General features: G+C 32.1%; 2 protein-coding genes across 8 annotated transcripts; both read left to right on the top strand.

Moving 5' to 3' along the window:
• Window positions 1–277: 277 nt before the first annotated feature.
• LOC114395804 (importin-5-like) lies at window positions 278–5,753 on the top strand. 7 transcript variants are annotated; one of them, XM_028357654.1, is made up of 10 exons: window positions 278–732; window positions 840–878; window positions 977–1,038; window positions 1,165–1,255; window positions 1,992–2,179; window positions 3,027–3,144; window positions 4,540–4,666; window positions 4,750–4,914; window positions 5,067–5,141; window positions 5,246–5,753. In XM_028357654.1, the coding sequence occupies exons 4-10, from the start codon at window positions 1,188–1,190 to the stop codon at window positions 5,420–5,422; spliced, it is 918 nt and encodes a 305-aa protein (XP_028213455.1). In that variant the 5' UTR covers window positions 278–732; window positions 840–878; window positions 977–1,038; window positions 1,165–1,187; the 3' UTR covers window positions 5,423–5,753. The 7 variants fall into 7 exon arrangements, with proteins under 7 accessions (XP_028213455.1, XP_028213458.1, XP_028213456.1 ...); XM_028357657.1 differs by having other exon boundaries at window positions 812–878; window positions 1,169–1,255; XM_028357655.1 differs by having other exon boundaries at window positions 812–878.
• LOC114397263 (floral homeotic protein PMADS 1-like) lies at window positions 596–1,168 on the top strand. The gene is made up of 4 exons (XM_028359351.1): window positions 596–732; window positions 812–878; window positions 977–1,038; window positions 1,165–1,168. The coding sequence occupies exons 1-4, from the start codon at window positions 596–598 to the stop codon at window positions 1,166–1,168; spliced, it is 270 nt and encodes an 89-aa protein (XP_028215152.1).
• Window positions 5,754–16,858: the final 11,105 nt, after the last annotated feature.

Here is a 16,858-nt window from a genome sequence, read left to right as displayed (position 1 = left end):
CAATGACTTAGTAGTTCAGTGTTGTTGTCATAGCAAGTGGTGAAATTATGTCACTATTGTAAAAATAGCTTTTTACAACACGTATCCTACGAGAGTTGTACAGAAACCGCCTTAAAAAATAATACAGTGCCACTTTTGTAATTATTATAAGGTCTAGAGTATTTTACGACACACATTCTAAGACGGTCATTGAAAACCGCCTTAGAATGTTATATGTAATTAAATTCACTGCGGGTCTTAATAAAAACCCGTCATAATTGAAAAAAAAAAGAAGCAAAATGCGTCCTCCCCCTTCTCCTTTCGTGAACCCTAATTCTTGAACCTTCCTGCCTCCACTCAGCTGACCCTCTCATACTCTCACTCTCATACTCTCTCTTCTCTTTCTCGTAAGGGTCCCCACAGTGCACATGGGAGCTGGTGTTGACGATGAAACGAGAAAGAGCACAAGACGTTTATGACAAAGTGTGCAATAGCTTTCGCTAATTTGGCAAAGAGGCTTCCCATTTGCGGCAATGCAAACACACCTCCTCTTTCCCTCATTAATTGAAATCGCTGCCCCAGATCGAGCAAGTGAAGAAGCTGCTAGCTATTAGCTATGGCTAGAGGAAAGATCCAGATCAAGAGGATAGAGAACACCACCAAGAAGGCCAACAAGCTCACCATTCTCTGCGATGCCAAGGTTTCTATTATTATGTTCTCCAGCACTGGAAAACTCCACAAGATCGAGCAATCGTACGTTTTTTTATTCTCTATCTCGTCCAACAAACCCTACCTACCTATCTTCTCTCTTATGTCTTTTTCTTTTTTCAAGAACTAAGCAGTTCTTCGATCAATACCAGATGATTCTGGGAGTTGATATTTGGAACTCTCATTACGAGGTTCTCTCTTTTCTTTTCTTCAGATTTACTTCTGCCTGCTGCTTTGGACGTTGTAATTGATAATATATTTTATTTTAATTGGTTGATTTGTCCCCCAGAATATGCAAGAGAACTTGAAGAAACTGAAAGAGGTGAATAGGAATCTTCGTAAGGAGTTTAGGTATATATATCTTTCATCACTTCGATCGATCTCTTTGGTAATGTTTTATTCTTGATATATATATATATATGCACATGCACATGTTTTATTTAATTTGTTTATTGCTGGTGTTTGTTCATGGCTTAGGTAGAGAATGGGAGATTGTCTGAATGTGGAAGATCTCAGGCTCCTTGAGGAAGGAATGGACAAGGCCGCCAAGGTTGTTCGTGAGCGTAAGGTTAGATTAATTATATGTTCCTATTTATACACTAGTTGCAATCAGGCTAGCTACCCTGTGCATATGCTATTTGAAAACAAGAGTAAAGATCTTAAATTTTGTATATAAAAACTTGTTTGTGCTGTGTCTGCAGCACTTATTTGGTTAGAGATGCATAGCAGCACTTGTTTGTGTCTGCGGCAAACACAAAGGCGCCGCAACAGAGTCTTTGAATTCGTATATTAGTATTTCTGGCATATCTAGTGAAGTCTTTGAATTCTTGCTGGACTTATATGATGTCTTTCAGTTTTTCATTGGCCTTGTATTTTGTCTTAATAGTTGAAATCATTTTTATTTATTAACAAAATTCTAACTTATCTCGAATGAGAATGAAACTAGACAATCAATTATGTATAATTGGTGCATTTAATGAGAAGAACATTTGGGTACTTGGTTGGTGACACGTGAATCTTAAATGTTGATGCAGCTTAGAGAACTAGTACTACAGGATATTGGTACTTATGACTGGCCAGTTGAAGAATGCCACTATTGCTGTCGATGCCTTGTCTGTATGGTAAGTTATAGGATTGAGTTCAAGGATTGTATTCTATAAGTACTTGGTCAGCCATGATTTGGTACCATGTTGACCTTTCCTGTAGATCAAGTTCACAAAGCATATAGGCAATTGTATTTGTTAGCAAAATGTTATTACCTTTTTGTAGATGCAGATTAATAATATCTTATATGTATGACACAGATGCTGTGGAATTTTTTTCATGCGGGTCCACTTGTTACATGATGATATAAACAAAATACAGCTTGATTTAGTTCCAATGCTTCAAGAAATTATTTTTGAATGGCTAATCATCATCTTCTTTACCATCACACCATATGCACCAGCTGTAACTGAAGACTTCAATTCTAAACTTTCATCACTACAAATAGGTAGGTTTTATGATGTTTTTATATATATTACATCACTGCAGATGATAATTTACTTAAGTTGACATGGAATTATCATTATAAGAGGATAGAGGCTCACAAGATTATTCCCTTTCTCAAATTTGAAAGAAACAACTAACAAATTAAAGACATAACATTTTTAAAATTAAAGACGAAAATTTGGAAGTAAATTGTTTGAATCAAGAAATAATATATGAAAGAAATAAAATTTAGAAATAAAATGTGAAATACATAACGTAGGAGAAGCCACTTGGGGCTTATTCAGAAAGACTGTAGGTCTTAGAATTCATCTCACTTAAGAATGACTACGTAGATTTATATTTTATAATGAAGGGGTGGATAGAGATTGGGATTTGTTTTAATAAGCTCTCCAATAAAATGCTTTCATTGTACCCATATTTTTATTTCTTGATATCTTAGCTGGAAATATGGTTAAAATGAGTGAGATTTGTGTCGCAATTATATATTGTAAACTGTAAAATTATTCAGCACAGTACAACTTATGCTCAATGGCAAAATATTACGTTTTTTGGCTCCTAGAGATTCCCAAATATTAGCAGTTAGTTAGTTACTAGTTAGAGAGTATGGAAAGACAGGTATAGCTTAAATAGGAGGTTGAGTAGGGAGTGGGATTCAGCTTTGTTAGAAAAGGGTGTAGTGGCTTGGTTGTAAATAGGCATACCTCATTGACCTTTAGAGTTTAATCCTGTTGGGAATTTACTATTTTTCTGTACTGATTATTCCTTTCAATTGCGGTGAGCTCGAGATGGATGTGTGATAGCATTATGAGTTATGACTTTTTGATCTTAGATTCTTGTTGCTTTGACAGGTGAAAAAGGGAAGTTTAATGAGTTGCTTGAGGATAAGGGTGTTAATATATTGATTGATCCAAAGGCCCTTATGAATGTCATTGGAACTAAAATGGATTTTGTAGATGACAAACTAAGGTAAATTTTTTCTTTAACACCTTTTCTTCATGTTAAACTTTTATTTTTCTTTTATTTTTCTATTCTTTTTTATTGTATTGTGTTTCGGGAATGGGATGACAAATCTGTCTATAAGCAGTAATCCTATCTTTTTTTCCAACTGTTTTTATTATTGGTTGAAATTGAATTTTACTGCATTGATAATAAGAGTACTACTAAATAAAAAAATAAGGTTCACTTATTGAAAAATTAATTATTATATGTATTTGAATGGCATTATCTCAAGTACGCATGTCCTGGTCATCTTGACGGAACTAATATCACCATCAGCTGCACAACAAATATTATTTTCCATAAAAAAAACTGTTGTAGTTAATAACATTTTTTTATGGAATAAAGCTGTATTATAACTAATTTGTTTGATCATTTCTTAAAAAAAATATTAATTTTATTTGATATTAGTTATCTCATATAATGAAAATATAATAGTTATAAAAAATGTGTAAAATAAATTTATAGATTAATTTTAATGATAATTAAAGTACACGCATTTAAAAATTTAAATTTTTAGACATGCCAAAAGTTTATAGATTAATTTTAATGTATATCAATAGTAATTTTTAACCAAATTAAGAAATTAATATTTGATGATAAAAAGAAATAAAACTTGCATATCTTTAATTTACAGTCACACACTACATTCGTATGTATAAAATATTTTTTTTAAAGAAAAAATAGATTTTTTAATGTAATCATAATTTTTTAGAGTTATCTTATGAGATATATAAGTATATTTGGCAGGTGTTTGATAGAGAACTTATTAAAATATTTACTTTAATATTTGTTTATAATTTATTTTCAATTTAATTAAGTTTAAATAAACTTTCTAGGTTAAGTGAAAAATAGTTCGTAACTTATAAGCTTAATTTCAATCAATTCAATATCAATATAAAATTAAATGGGGTTTGGTGGGGAATGATTTAAATATTCTTAATGGAACTCTTATTAAACAATAATGATGGTATTATATTCTATTACCAGCAGGTAGCAGGTGTATCATTGGCTTTCCTTGCCTTATTATATTCTATTATAATGGAACTCTTATTATATTCTATTACCACCAAATTATGCAGCAATATCCTTTTAAAAAAAGGCACGCTAACTCAATGGAAAATAAGTCAATTAAATACAAACTTTCAAATGCCAATAATGCCTTAGTATTGGCTACAAATACCAATGCAACTAATAGCAAAAACACCAAATTGTGTAGAACAAGACACACATAATTAGCATAGTTATTATGGGGAGGGTTGAGTACTCCCCGTTGTTTTAGACAAGAAGGTGCAGAGGAAGGTTCATCAACAGGTCCTTTGCAATCTCATTATTTGTGGCCATATGCTTTATATGGCATTACAGATTTAGCCACATAACAAAGTGTGAAGATGGAAACTGGGCATGGCTTGGTATGGGGAAGATGATGACAGGGGCTTTGGTTGAAGAAGGGGCTTTGACAGCCTTAGCATCTATTGCAGATTCTTCAGAGGTGCTTTATGTAGCCGATATTCTCCATAGTAATGACAATGCTTTTAAGTTTTATACTTAATACATGAAATGCCATGTTAACAGGTGCAATTTCAGAAGTATTATGATGTTGTGATGCCATACTTAAAAGCTATTTTGGTGAACGCAAATGATAAATCTAATCGTATGCTTCGAGCCAAAGCAATGGAGTGCATTAGTTTGGTAGGAATGGCTGTTGGAAAGGAGAAGTTCAGGGATGATGCCAAACAGGTGGATTTTAATTTAGTTCAGAGTGTTGTTTCTTGTGTTTCTTTTTAAATTCATATGCATTGCTGGAAGTAGTAATTTTTATATTTTCTTTCCTTTACTCATTGTTTACTTTCAGTGTGCTAATGTATAGTTTTCATTTTTTCCTTTACTAGGTCATGGATGTCTTGATGTCACTGCAACAATCTCAACTGGATGCTGATGATCCAACTGCAAGTTACATATTACAAGTATGGTCTTTTTACAAGCATCAACTTGGAAATATATATTTATTTTGTCGTTTAGTTAAAATTCTTACAAATCTCAAATTTTCACTTGGATGCCATGCTTTCAGGCATGGGCACGGCTTTGCAAGTGCCTTGGGCAGGATTTTCTCCCATATATGGGTTTTGTGATGCCTCCTTTGCTCCAGTCTGCACAACTTAAGCCCGATGTGACCATTACATCAACGGATTCTGATACTGAATTTGATGAAGATGATGACAGGTGCCCTTTCAGTTATTGTTACTGAATTTGATGTCATTGTCATAATTGATTGATATCCATGGCATGACATGATTTAATATTCAATTTTTTCTTCATTTCATTTCTTTGGGTTGTCCTTCCTTGTATTTGAGCTTCAATCAACATCTGTCTTTATTTCCAAAAAAAATTTATTTTGTCCATTTGAGATAATGCCTCAATTGGGCTTTTCTTTTAACGTGAACATGGGTAGGGAATCCTTATTATTTACGCTTGCATGATGGGATTTAAAGAACAGGTTACCAAAAACAAAACACGCGATTATGTCCTGTCAATTTTTTCTTATGGTTAGTCAATGAATTATAATTGTTACGTCATTAGTTAATGGTATTATTTGAGTGAGCTAGACCCCTTGCTAGTAAGTTCCTGTTAACTAGTGTTTGAAGAATATTGGTGATTTGGTAGTTTAATTTATTATGTGAAGATGCTGGATTTTTAGGTTAATAAATTTATTCATACAATAGTTTGGTTTGAAAGTTAGATAACGTACGTGGCTATTATTTCCTAGTATAGAATTTTAATTTTTAAATTAGCACTGACTTGAAAAGTTGAAATATTAGGAAGAATGCACAATATATAATTATATATATAGTAGTTAAATACTAAGACAATTTAAGATAGTAATTAGCTCTAATAAGTTAAATTAGCACGTAGTTTGTGATTTTTCTATTACTAGCTCAAATATGTGTATTTTTACATTTAGTAAACCACAATCATGCACTTTAACATCACATCAATATTTGAAGGGGAAATTATAAATTTCGCAAAAATAATAAAAAAAAATTCATTATTCTACATTGGTTGAGTGATAAACGATGTAGAAACCCTTCAAATTCTACATCGGTTGACTTATAACCGATGTAGAAACCTTGCCATTATTACCCATTCTACATCGGTTGATTGATAACCGATGTAGAAACCCTACCATTCAACATCGGTTTCAACTTTAGAACCGATGTAGAAAGCTCACATTCTACATCGGTTGAGCTACACAACCGATGTAGAAAGGTCGCCCTTCAAAGACGGTCCTCCAACCGATGTCGGTATTCAACGACACTATGTTACCAACACGCATCATAACCGATGTAGAAAGGCCATTAGAACCCATGTAGAAGACCTTTTTTTTAGTAGTGTGTGCTTACAGGTCAATCAATTAGTGAAGGGTGCTTTATCTCTTCCTAATTGTGCTCGCTTGTGAATTCGAAAAACTTTAATACAAAAAGACAGACAAATATTTTGGTGCAGAGTCAGTAGTCCGAGGAGAATCTTGCGTGAAGATGTTGTCCTCTTTTATTTTTTTAAAGTTTTAATAAGGTGTAGTGTCATAATTAAAACTGTAAATATTCAAATAAAAAATATGTTTTTTAAAAAGTAAAAATAAAAATATGTTTTTTAAAGCTTTTCAGGGTTGACGAATACAATAAAAGAGTATTGTAATACACCAATCCGAAAATAGATAGTATCAATAATAATAAATAATAATATGAATAGTTTATTAAAATTCATAATTAAACTTACAACCTTAATAGATAGTTTTCCCTCATGAGATATATATTGTCTAGTTCTTTGTATATATCATTGCATGTATTCTAAATTTTCATGCAAAATACAATGATCCATTTCACCTTCAACAATATAATCATTCCAATGATTCCATTTATTAATCCAATGAGGATGATGGTAAAGCCAAAAAAATGCATGTTCTCCCTCTTATATCTATATCATGGAGTTAATCTAAGTTTGATGGACCATTTGGAATATTTTTTCGCAGTCCAAATTGTCTCGTGACCCTATCTACATATGTTATAAGTAAAGATTTTGTTAGGGTTTTAGTTAATTCAAAATGTTAAATGTTATAAATTAATATTATGTTATTATAACTTAATATAAGTTATTAATATTAATATAAGTTATTTTTGTTTTCATAATTCAATAAAGGCTAGTTATATTATATTTAATTGGTTATAATTATTCTTTTTTTTTAATTTTGAGAAGAAAATGAGTGTTCTTATCTTAGTTTTTAAAAACTTAATATAACATTAATGATTATGTTTTCAATTATAAGTTTGTGTGTTCGTCATCATTAATTACTTACTTATATACAATTCATTTGTTTCTTTGTATCAACTCACTTAAAAAATGACATAATTAATATTGGTGCATATATATGGAAAATTTACAGAGCATGATATAATTGCATACGGTTAATTACCTAAGGCATATACATGAAATATGAAATATACATGACTACAAACAGGATTACAAAGGTGATAAGGTTGTTGTTTGAAGCCTTCGAGGCTTAGTCTAAGCTTTTTGTTATCTTAGATACCGAAACCCCCCATCACCGAGTGAATAGACAATTTAGTCCCTGAGATTGTAGCCATTTTGCATATTAGTCCCTAACTTAATATTAAATTCAAAATAGTCCTTATCTTTGCATAAGTGTTGCAAAATAGTCCTTCCGTTAAATTTTAAAGTAACGTCGTTAATGAGGTCAATTTTAGTGCCACGTGGACTATCCACGTGGCACTAAAGGATGGCGTGGCATGACACGTGGACATGCTTGATGCCACGTCATTTGATGATAACAAAACGAGTAGATAGGTAATTTAGTCCCTAACTTTGTACCCCTGTTGCATATTAGTCCCTAACTTAATGAAAAATTCAAAATAGTCCCTATCTTTTGCATAAGTATTGCAAAATAGTCTCTAACTTAAAAGATGCTAGAAATCATGCTTAAAGTATCCATGCATTGCAAAGGTTGTGCCTAGCACGATTTCTGGCCGCGCAGATTTCTCCTTGGATTCCTTGTCATCTTTTGATTCCTCTGATTTTTTCTCTTCTTCTTTCTTTTTTTCTTCATTTGCTTTTTTCTCCTCCACTTTGTTTTCCTCTGGTTTTTTCTCTTCCTATTCAAAACACACAAAAAAATCAGAACCCAGAATGATACATTGATGGTAATTGAAGAAAAAAAAAAGAGGAAAAGAGAATTGTTATGCAGACCTCGCCCATTGGTGTTGACAACTACAGAGATAAGGTTGTTGCTGTGGATTTTTGGTTCTTTTTATTTGTGCAAGTGTGTGTGAGTTCTTTTTCGTATATATGCCTCAATTGGTTCAAAACCATCAAATTTGAAGAAGTCACTCATTCTATCATCATCAAATGGTGTGACACTAAAATTGACCTTACTAACAACATTACTTTAAAATTTAACGGAATGACTATTTTGCAATACTTATGTAAAAGATAGGGACTATTTTGAATTTTTCATTAAGTTAGGGACTAATATGCAACAAGGGTACAAATTCAGGGACTAAATTGCCTATTTACTCATTTTGTTATCATCAAATGACGTGGCATCAGGCACGTCCATGTGTCATGCCACGTCATCCTTTAGTGCCACGTGGATAGTCCACGTGGCACTAAAATTGACTTCATTAACGGCGTTACTTTACAATTTAACGGAAGGACTATTTTGCAACACTTATGCAAAGATAAAGACTATTTTGAATTTAATATTAAGTTAGGGACTAATATGCACAATAGGTACAATCTCAGGGACTAAATTGCCTATTCACTCCCCCATCACCACTTCCCTCCCTACATTTTTTCTATCTGGTATAGATCTAACTTAATAACTATTGTCCATACTAATTTATTTCAAATGAACGAGACACCTTTAATATCCACGAGTCATATTTTCCATTAAGGAAACAATTGGTAGGTTTGGATAAGTGAAAGATATAGTGAAAATGGTCCTCAAGTCATTGCCATTCTCAATTTTCTGTGGTTGATAATGAACAAACTCACCTAATGAAAAAATAGGCAGCGAAAATACAAGTCACAAACCTTGAATCCTTCATACGGTGTTCGTTGAGATGCAATAATGTCCTTTAAGGCTTCAAGAGAGATATCTTTCTTCATTTCAATTGCTCTACCATACTCGCTATCAAAGATACAACCAAATAGAGTGCATGAGCAATTAATAGAGCCATTGTATAGTACAAAAATCCACTGAGTCGATGGTGGCACAAACATTATTGAATGTTAGTAGTGAGATGGAACCAGTGAGTAATTGCAATATTTATCTATTTGAACACAACGAATTGTAGTGCCAAAAAGACCATGATGTAGCAAATATTTATAACACAATTGATAGGTGGTGCATAACTATTGTTGTTATTAAAAAAAAACTAAATGGTCAGTTATTCATATTTTTATTTGGCCTATTTCATGTATTTTTTAATGTACTGGTTATGAAATAATGTGCCAGACATGAAATTATCTTTGTGAATGAAAACAAATATTATTATGTGCTTAATTAAGCTGGTATTTATATTGTTGTCAGTGGTATAAAATGAGTTACTGCCAATAGGGGACCAAATATTCTTGTACAATTTTTTTACCAAAACATAAAAAAAACATTATGTACACAAACATACCTATCCCCTCATTATTTTCATAAACATACATGTTTACTGTTAGTCAAGTGGTCTCAGTTATCTTAATAAGGGGAGGTTGAATTAAGATATAAAAACTATTCCCCAATTAAAAATTTCATTCTTTTTTTTTTGGGAATTACTCAAAAGACAATTCAAAATAAACTTCTTTAAAGCAAAAGATAAATAACAATAAATAAAAGAAGTTTAAGGGAAGAAAGAAATGCAAACTTAATTTATACTGGTTCGGTCACTTCTCGTGCCTACGTCCAGTCCTCAAGCAGCTCACTTGAGATTTTCCACTCTCTTTTTGTAAAAATTCTTTTACAAAGTCTGAACCACACAAGGACAACCCTTCTCTTGTGTTCAGGAATCCTTATAACAAGAGACCCTCAGTCCCTTAATCAATCTCTTTTTATAAGAAGAAGAAGAAGAAGAAGAAGAAGAAGAAAAAGAATTCTCTCTTTAAGAGAAGGATATTATAATTGAAGATCAATCAAGATTCCTTATTGAAATGCAAGTATTTGACCAAAGAATCTTTTTGAGAGGATAAGACATTTCAGTTCAGAAAAACTCTCTCAGAAAATTCGTGTCCCAAGTCACCTATATATAGGCCTTTGATGGCCATTCAAAATCATTTGAAAAGATGTGACTGTTGAGAGTTATTTTTAGAAAATTTCTCACTGGTAATTGATTACCAAAATGGTATAATCGATTACACAGTTGTTTTCTGAAGAGTTGTGACTCTTCACATTTCAAATTTGAATTTTAACTTTGGTAATCGATTACATACACTCTGTAATTGATTATAGACTTTGAAATTTAAATTCAAATTTCTAAAGGCTGTTTTAAAACGCTCAAAACTTCTGGTAATCGATTACAAGCCTTGTGTAATTGATTACAAGCTTTCAAAAATATTTAAAATATTTTAAAACATTCCAGTAAGCATTTTGGCCACTGGTAATCGATTACCAGAGAGTAAATATCTCTTTTAAAAGCTTTTGAGAAAAACCTTTGGCCATAACTTATGCATCATCAATTTGGAAACTTCTTTCTAAGACTCTAGAGACTAACTTCATCATTTATCTTAGATTTCTTGGAGTCTTGTTTTGGATCAAACTTGAGAAACATCTTTCTTTGGCATCATCAAAACATCAAGATATCTTTGCTTCTACATTTACTATTCATAGTGTAGATTTAGGTTAGGAGGACCCACGATTACATTGTGATTTTCAAAATAATTTGCAAAAAAAAAAGTTGAGAATTCAAGTCCCCCTACCCGAATTTTCAACGTGTATTTCTTTTGTTTTTTCATAAAAAATTAATTTTTTAAAAGATAAAAAAAATATAAATTAAGGAAATTAATTCAAAATAATTAAAAAAATAAAGAAGAAAAAATATTATATTATTTTAAATTAATTCCCTTTATGAGAGTTTGTTTTCCTTTTGTTTATTTTATTAGTATTAATATTATTTTATGATCAGCAATGTCTTTGGATTGTGGGTTGCACACAAAATTGATTGTAAAAAAGTGGGTCATGTAAAAATGTAACGCTCGGTGGGATTTGTTTGTCAAGTCATCATGACATTTGAATGAATAGTCATATATTTGTGAGATTTTTTCACACAAACATACAAGACATAACAAATATAGATATAAACATACATATAGTTACTATTATTAATACAAACATACACTTTTGTTTTTCACAGTGTAAATTTAGGTCTTCCCAACCCGAATTACTAATATAAATAATAAAATTAAATAATATAAACTTGAATTCACAATTTTTTAAACTTCAAAATATAATATAAATAAAGGAAATTAATTCAAAATAATAAAATTAGAGAATATATAAACGAAGATAATAAATTGATAATATCTCTTAAAGAAGTCTAGTTAAAGAAAAATAGTTAAAAACACTCTCGTTGAAGAAATTTTTTCTAATTTATAGAGTGCAATGAAATACATTGATAACATAAATAGTAAACAAAAAAAAGGAAAACAAATTGATTGACTAGAATTTTCAGGATGGTGAAGACACCTATTTTTGGAATGACCTACTAGCCTGTAGACTGAACAACATTTTAGTTTACCTCTTTCTCTCTCGTTCATATTAGTTTGTATTCTTGTTGATTTTGGTCGACCTTTTTTTATTTTTCCTCATGGTTGGATTGCACATAATTGTGGTCCTTCATATGATGATCAATAATTGTGATGACACATGTCTGCTAATGGGACTTTATACACTCATTCAACATGTAGTCTAATGTGTACATTGGATGTACATATTGCATGTAATTTATATTGATGTGTTTAGATCCTATGATGATCTCGAACTTTATGTTTGTGGGAGCAGATGATTAGGTGAATGACTATGGAGAACCTTGAGCCGAGATGATTTTATTATTTATTTGGACAAGTTTTATTATGATGCGAAAAAACTGAATGTGAGTCTTTTACCCTTTTCAAAGGATTTTATTTAAATGTGTTTTAAGAACTTTTAATTAATTATGATTTTTTTTCCTTTTATTATTAGTACATATATGTATGGGGTAGAGGGTGTCACATATAGTCTAGCCTAAATGAAGCGTCCACATCACATTTAATGTGACAAACAACAAAAGCTTTTTGCTAAAACCAAATACCAAAATAGAAATCAAACCCTAGTGACCTATATGACAATTCCCACTTATTTTACAGGAATTGTTTCAAGGTACAAAAATTAATTTCCATTCAAATTACAACTAGAAATCTATTGGGATGGTGCTTGGACATGGAATCAGTTGTGACTAAGACCAACTAAGACATTTTTATGAGATAGAGACTAGAGTCACACACACATAGAGACCTCAATAAACAATGGAAAGTCAGAGCACAACCACGAGGTCTGAAGAGTAAGGTTCTTCGAAATCTACCTTGTTTCAACTGTTAGCATTTTTATTCAAGGTTGGTATGACGAATGAAACATTTCTAGGAATGAAGGTCTAACAACATTAAAGGGAGATGGTCCATGAGGAACAAATAACAGATGAACCGAACAACCAGTGTGTGAGGCGCCTAATAAACCAACAATGATAGGTGAAGGCATCATTGTGGGCCAAAATGTTGAGACCAACAAGGACATTACCTTACTAAATTTGATGGAGGCCATACATGTAAGTTATTATAATAAAATGAAACCAAATATAATTTATGGACGTTTCTAAATTTTTGAAATTTTTGTTTTTCTATGCGTTAGAGTAGAAAAAACCGACACAAATAGTTATGTCCATATATCAACATTAATGGCCGCATGTTGTATGTAGGCGCTTGGTAACATAATTTACCAACTAGAGGAATCAAATACATCCCTTGTAAAAGTATTACTCCCCTATATAACAAAGGGGGCAAGAGATTTAAACAAGGAAACACCCCTACAGAAATTTCAAAAAATGGAAGTCATTTTATTTGGCCAGATGAAGAAAGCTCGAGGCCATACATGTCAAACAATGCTCCCTTTGTCGAAAATACATTAAGCACCTATGAAATTGTTGCACAAAGTCAGTAAGATTTGTCCTTGAATCAACATATTTCACGACATGGTTGTCGAAGGCTTCTCATCGGGAGATTGTTTGTATACATGCATAAAAAAATCCCCTTTATGTAAGTTGTGGCCCACGTTTGTTTTCTTTCATACAGTGTTATTACCCAGTTATTGTCTTCCAAACCAAACCTTGTGATCATGTCATTCCATTTTTCATCAAACTCAGCAATCTCAAGGTCTCCTAACATACATGTGTTCAATGCATGCAAAAAGGCTTTATTTTTTACATGGCTCAACGCATTACGCAATAAATGCCAAGCAAACCGATGGTGTGTCCTAGGGAACACAATTCTAATAGCATTTCTCATTACAAGGTCACCATTCGTAATAATAAAACTAGGATGTTTCCCTTTCATCGCTTTCAGAAATTGTTCTAAAAGCCACACATATGTTTCCTCAGTCTCATTAGTAACCAAAGCAGTAGCAAACACTATTGTGTAATTGTGATGATTAACACTAGAAAACACAACTACATGACAATTGTATTTATTTTTTCATATAAGTTGCATCAAATGCTAAAACATCTCCAAAAACAACATAATTCATTCGACTCTCTGCATCAAACCAAAATAGATGTTGCAATGTATTTTCATCATCTACAATATAAGCAACAACCATAATGGGATCTTTTGAACACAAATGGTGAAAGTAGTTCAAAGCCCTATTAACATTAGATGCCTTTGTCTTGCAAAATAGTTATATATATCGTTTCTAACATATCCCACCTTATTATAACCCCCTGAAGTTTGGGCCAATGATGCATCTATGTGGGGTGGTCTAATGCCAACTTTCCTATTATTTTCAATCTGCATTGCATCTGTGGCAGTAATTTTCCTGTGACCTGGAAGCAGACCACAATCTTGCTTATTCAACAACTTATGCTTATGACCACCACTAAAGACAAACACATACCAATGATCAGTCAACTCATTTACATGAACATGGATATATACCTTACATCCACATCGAGTAAAATTCTTATATTCATGCTTCTTATTTCATGGAGTCAATCCTCTATCTTGTCTATAGCCTTCCCTTGAACAAACAAATGTTTGTTGCAGTGTCTCCCCCTTCTTGTTTATGAGGACATGACTTTTCCGAATAGAAAAATCATTAGCCTGTGCATACCACTTATAAAATTGGTAACCTGTCTCAAGATTAACAAAGTTTAACCTGACAATATCCTCAATAGAAAATCATTTTAACTATAGCTCCAAAACATCAATAATACCATTAATCATCAAAGGATTTGCATAATTTATTTCTACTACATATTCTACACCATCTTCTAAAATAGTTTCGTGATAACCTTCATCATTTAAAACCTCACTGTCACAATCTTCTTCGTCCTTTAACTCATTATCATCTGAAACATTATTCTCAAAACATTCATTATCTAAAAACAAACAAATGACTTTTACAATGACCAATTACATGTCTAGTGTCTATAATTTCAATGGTTGATTTAAGTTATTTTGACAAAACAAATGAATTCTTCCAACCTATAACATTGTTTTATTAATCATTAAAAATGACATTTATCCATTTAATTTTCATACTGATACCCCCACCTAAAAAAACAACAGAAAGCAAAAAAGAAAAAGGAAATGACATTTGTTCGAATTTGTTTCAATATCAATGTTGTAGTAGGAGTTGATAGGATAGGATTACAGGGTTGCATTGTTCAAAAGGTTGCTAACATGTTACATTCAACTATTGTAAATTGTAGACATAAACCCCAAAAATTCTACAAGCATATGTTATTGCCAATTAAAAAAAGTACTCAATTGAAATAGAGAAAAGTCAGTCAAGGGAAGGGAGCATTGGACATTACTCTTAGTGATAAGTGTATGAGAAGACAACATACCTCAATAGAAAGATCTACTTCAGTCAAAGATTCCTGGACCCTTCTGCAAAAGGTGCATACCTCCATTGAAAAATAATTATTCCAACATTATTTATGGGACAATCACAAAATTCAAAGATAAAATAAAATTATTGAAATATGTGAGGTTAAGACACAAAAAAGGTTTATGTGAGGATAACAATAAAAAACTACTTTTATGTAGGTATAGTGTTATTAGCATTGAGGCCAGCAGTGGTGCTTTGCAATAGTAATGCACTAAAAAATAAATAAACTTTTGGAATTTTGATCAATTTCAATAACTAAGTTAAACAACCAAAAATATTAGGTGTCAAAAATAACATTGCATATATTTGTCTCCAGACTCAATTAAATGGCATGCACCTTCATCAGATGGGCAAAAAAATGTAACTAGATAATAATACACCTCCATTATATTTAAAGGTACCAAAATGATGTGCCCAAAATAGCATGTTAAAAATGCTAAAAGAAAGAAAAGGGAGCAAGAAAACGCGTTTCAAAGGTTTTTTTTCTAATGAACTTAAAACTATGTTCAGTTTGGAAGCAATTAGCCTTTAGCCCCACGTGTGGTGAACCACTAAAGCATTTGCTTTCATCTATTTCAAAAGCCTTCTATTACACTTGTATGTCATAAAATGCATAATGATTTAAGACATTGGCTATCATGCATAACTCATTTTTTCACCATCAAATTATCACTGCTCAAATCTAACGGTTATCACTTCATGTGGTCAACTTTAGGTTAGTACAACAGATTATAGGACCCAACTCTATGGGATGCACAATCCATCGATGCAGTAGAACACAACTTCTGACAAAGCTTTTGTCCGTTGATTCCACATTGTCCACTATGACCAACATCGTGCCATCGCCAAAGTGTGTCATGCCACTGTCGTAGTGTCCATAGGTGTTTACTACTAATATTTTTGTGTCTCTAGGTCATGATTTAAATACTTAAAGACCTCTGAAACTTTACAAACAAACTTGTATTGCAGATATATTTTCAAGTTCTAAGATAACAGGTATAATACATACATTTGAAATATGACATTATACAAATTAAACAAAAACCCTAAAATCTGACATAACAGGTATATTACAAGGAATCACTACAAAAATCATTTGATAAAATTAATTATGGACCAAGACAGATGACAACTATACATACCTTAAAGGGAACCAGCAAATGAGAGGGTACATAGCGATGGGAGGTTGGACCATTCGAAAATTAAGGCACAAATTTAAGACTCGGGACACATTTTTGGTGCAGCACGGGCAGTGAAAATACACTATTGGATTACGGATAACTCAATCAAATGGTGCATGACAAGCACCCAGAAATGAGTGTTCGATTACTAAACACTTAATCATACAGTATTGGTCACTTTTCCACTTACAAGATGTCCCCGTTAAGATCAATTTTATTTCTTGCAGTTTGGAAACCCTTGGAACTTTCGAGGGGTTTTAATGCTCGTTAAAACCAATATTGTGCAGCCTCGAGCCTTACCAAGGAG

The sequence above is a fragment of the Glycine soja genome, chromosome 18 (genome assembly GCF_004193775.1).
Source record: "Glycine soja cultivar W05 chromosome 18, ASM419377v2, whole genome shotgun sequence".
Lineage (NCBI taxonomy): Eukaryota > Viridiplantae > Streptophyta > Magnoliopsida > Fabales > Fabaceae > Glycine > Glycine soja.
This window is presented reverse-complemented; position numbering and strand designations above follow the sequence as displayed.

What these genes read in the sequence shown, in the direction of transcription:
- LOC114397263 (XM_028359351.1), top strand. Translation starts at nt 596, where the DNA reads ATGGCTAGAGGAAAGATCCAGATCAAGAGGATAGAGAACACCACCAAG. An exon ending in CTCCACAAGATCGAGCAATC is followed by an intron (nt 733 to 811) that starts GTACGTTTTTTT and finishes TCTTTTTTCAAG; the next exon opens with AACTAAGCAGTTCTTCGATC. An exon ending in TTTGGAACTCTCATTACGAG is followed by an intron (nt 879 to 976) that starts GTTCTCTCTTTT and finishes TTTGTCCCCCAG; the next exon opens with AATATGCAAGAGAACTTGAA.
- LOC114395804 (XM_028357656.1), top strand. Translation starts at nt 1,188, where the DNA reads ATGTGGAAGATCTCAGGCTCCTTGAGGAAGGAATGGACAAGGCCGCCA. An exon ending in TTTGTAGATGACAAACTAAG is followed by an intron (nt 3,145 to 4,539) that starts GTAAATTTTTTC and finishes ATGGCATTACAG; the next exon opens with ATTTAGCCACATAACAAAGT. An exon ending in CTGCAAGTTACATATTACAA is followed by an intron (nt 5,142 to 5,245) that starts GTATGGTCTTTT and finishes CCATGCTTTCAG; the next exon opens with GCATGGGCACGGCTTTGCAA.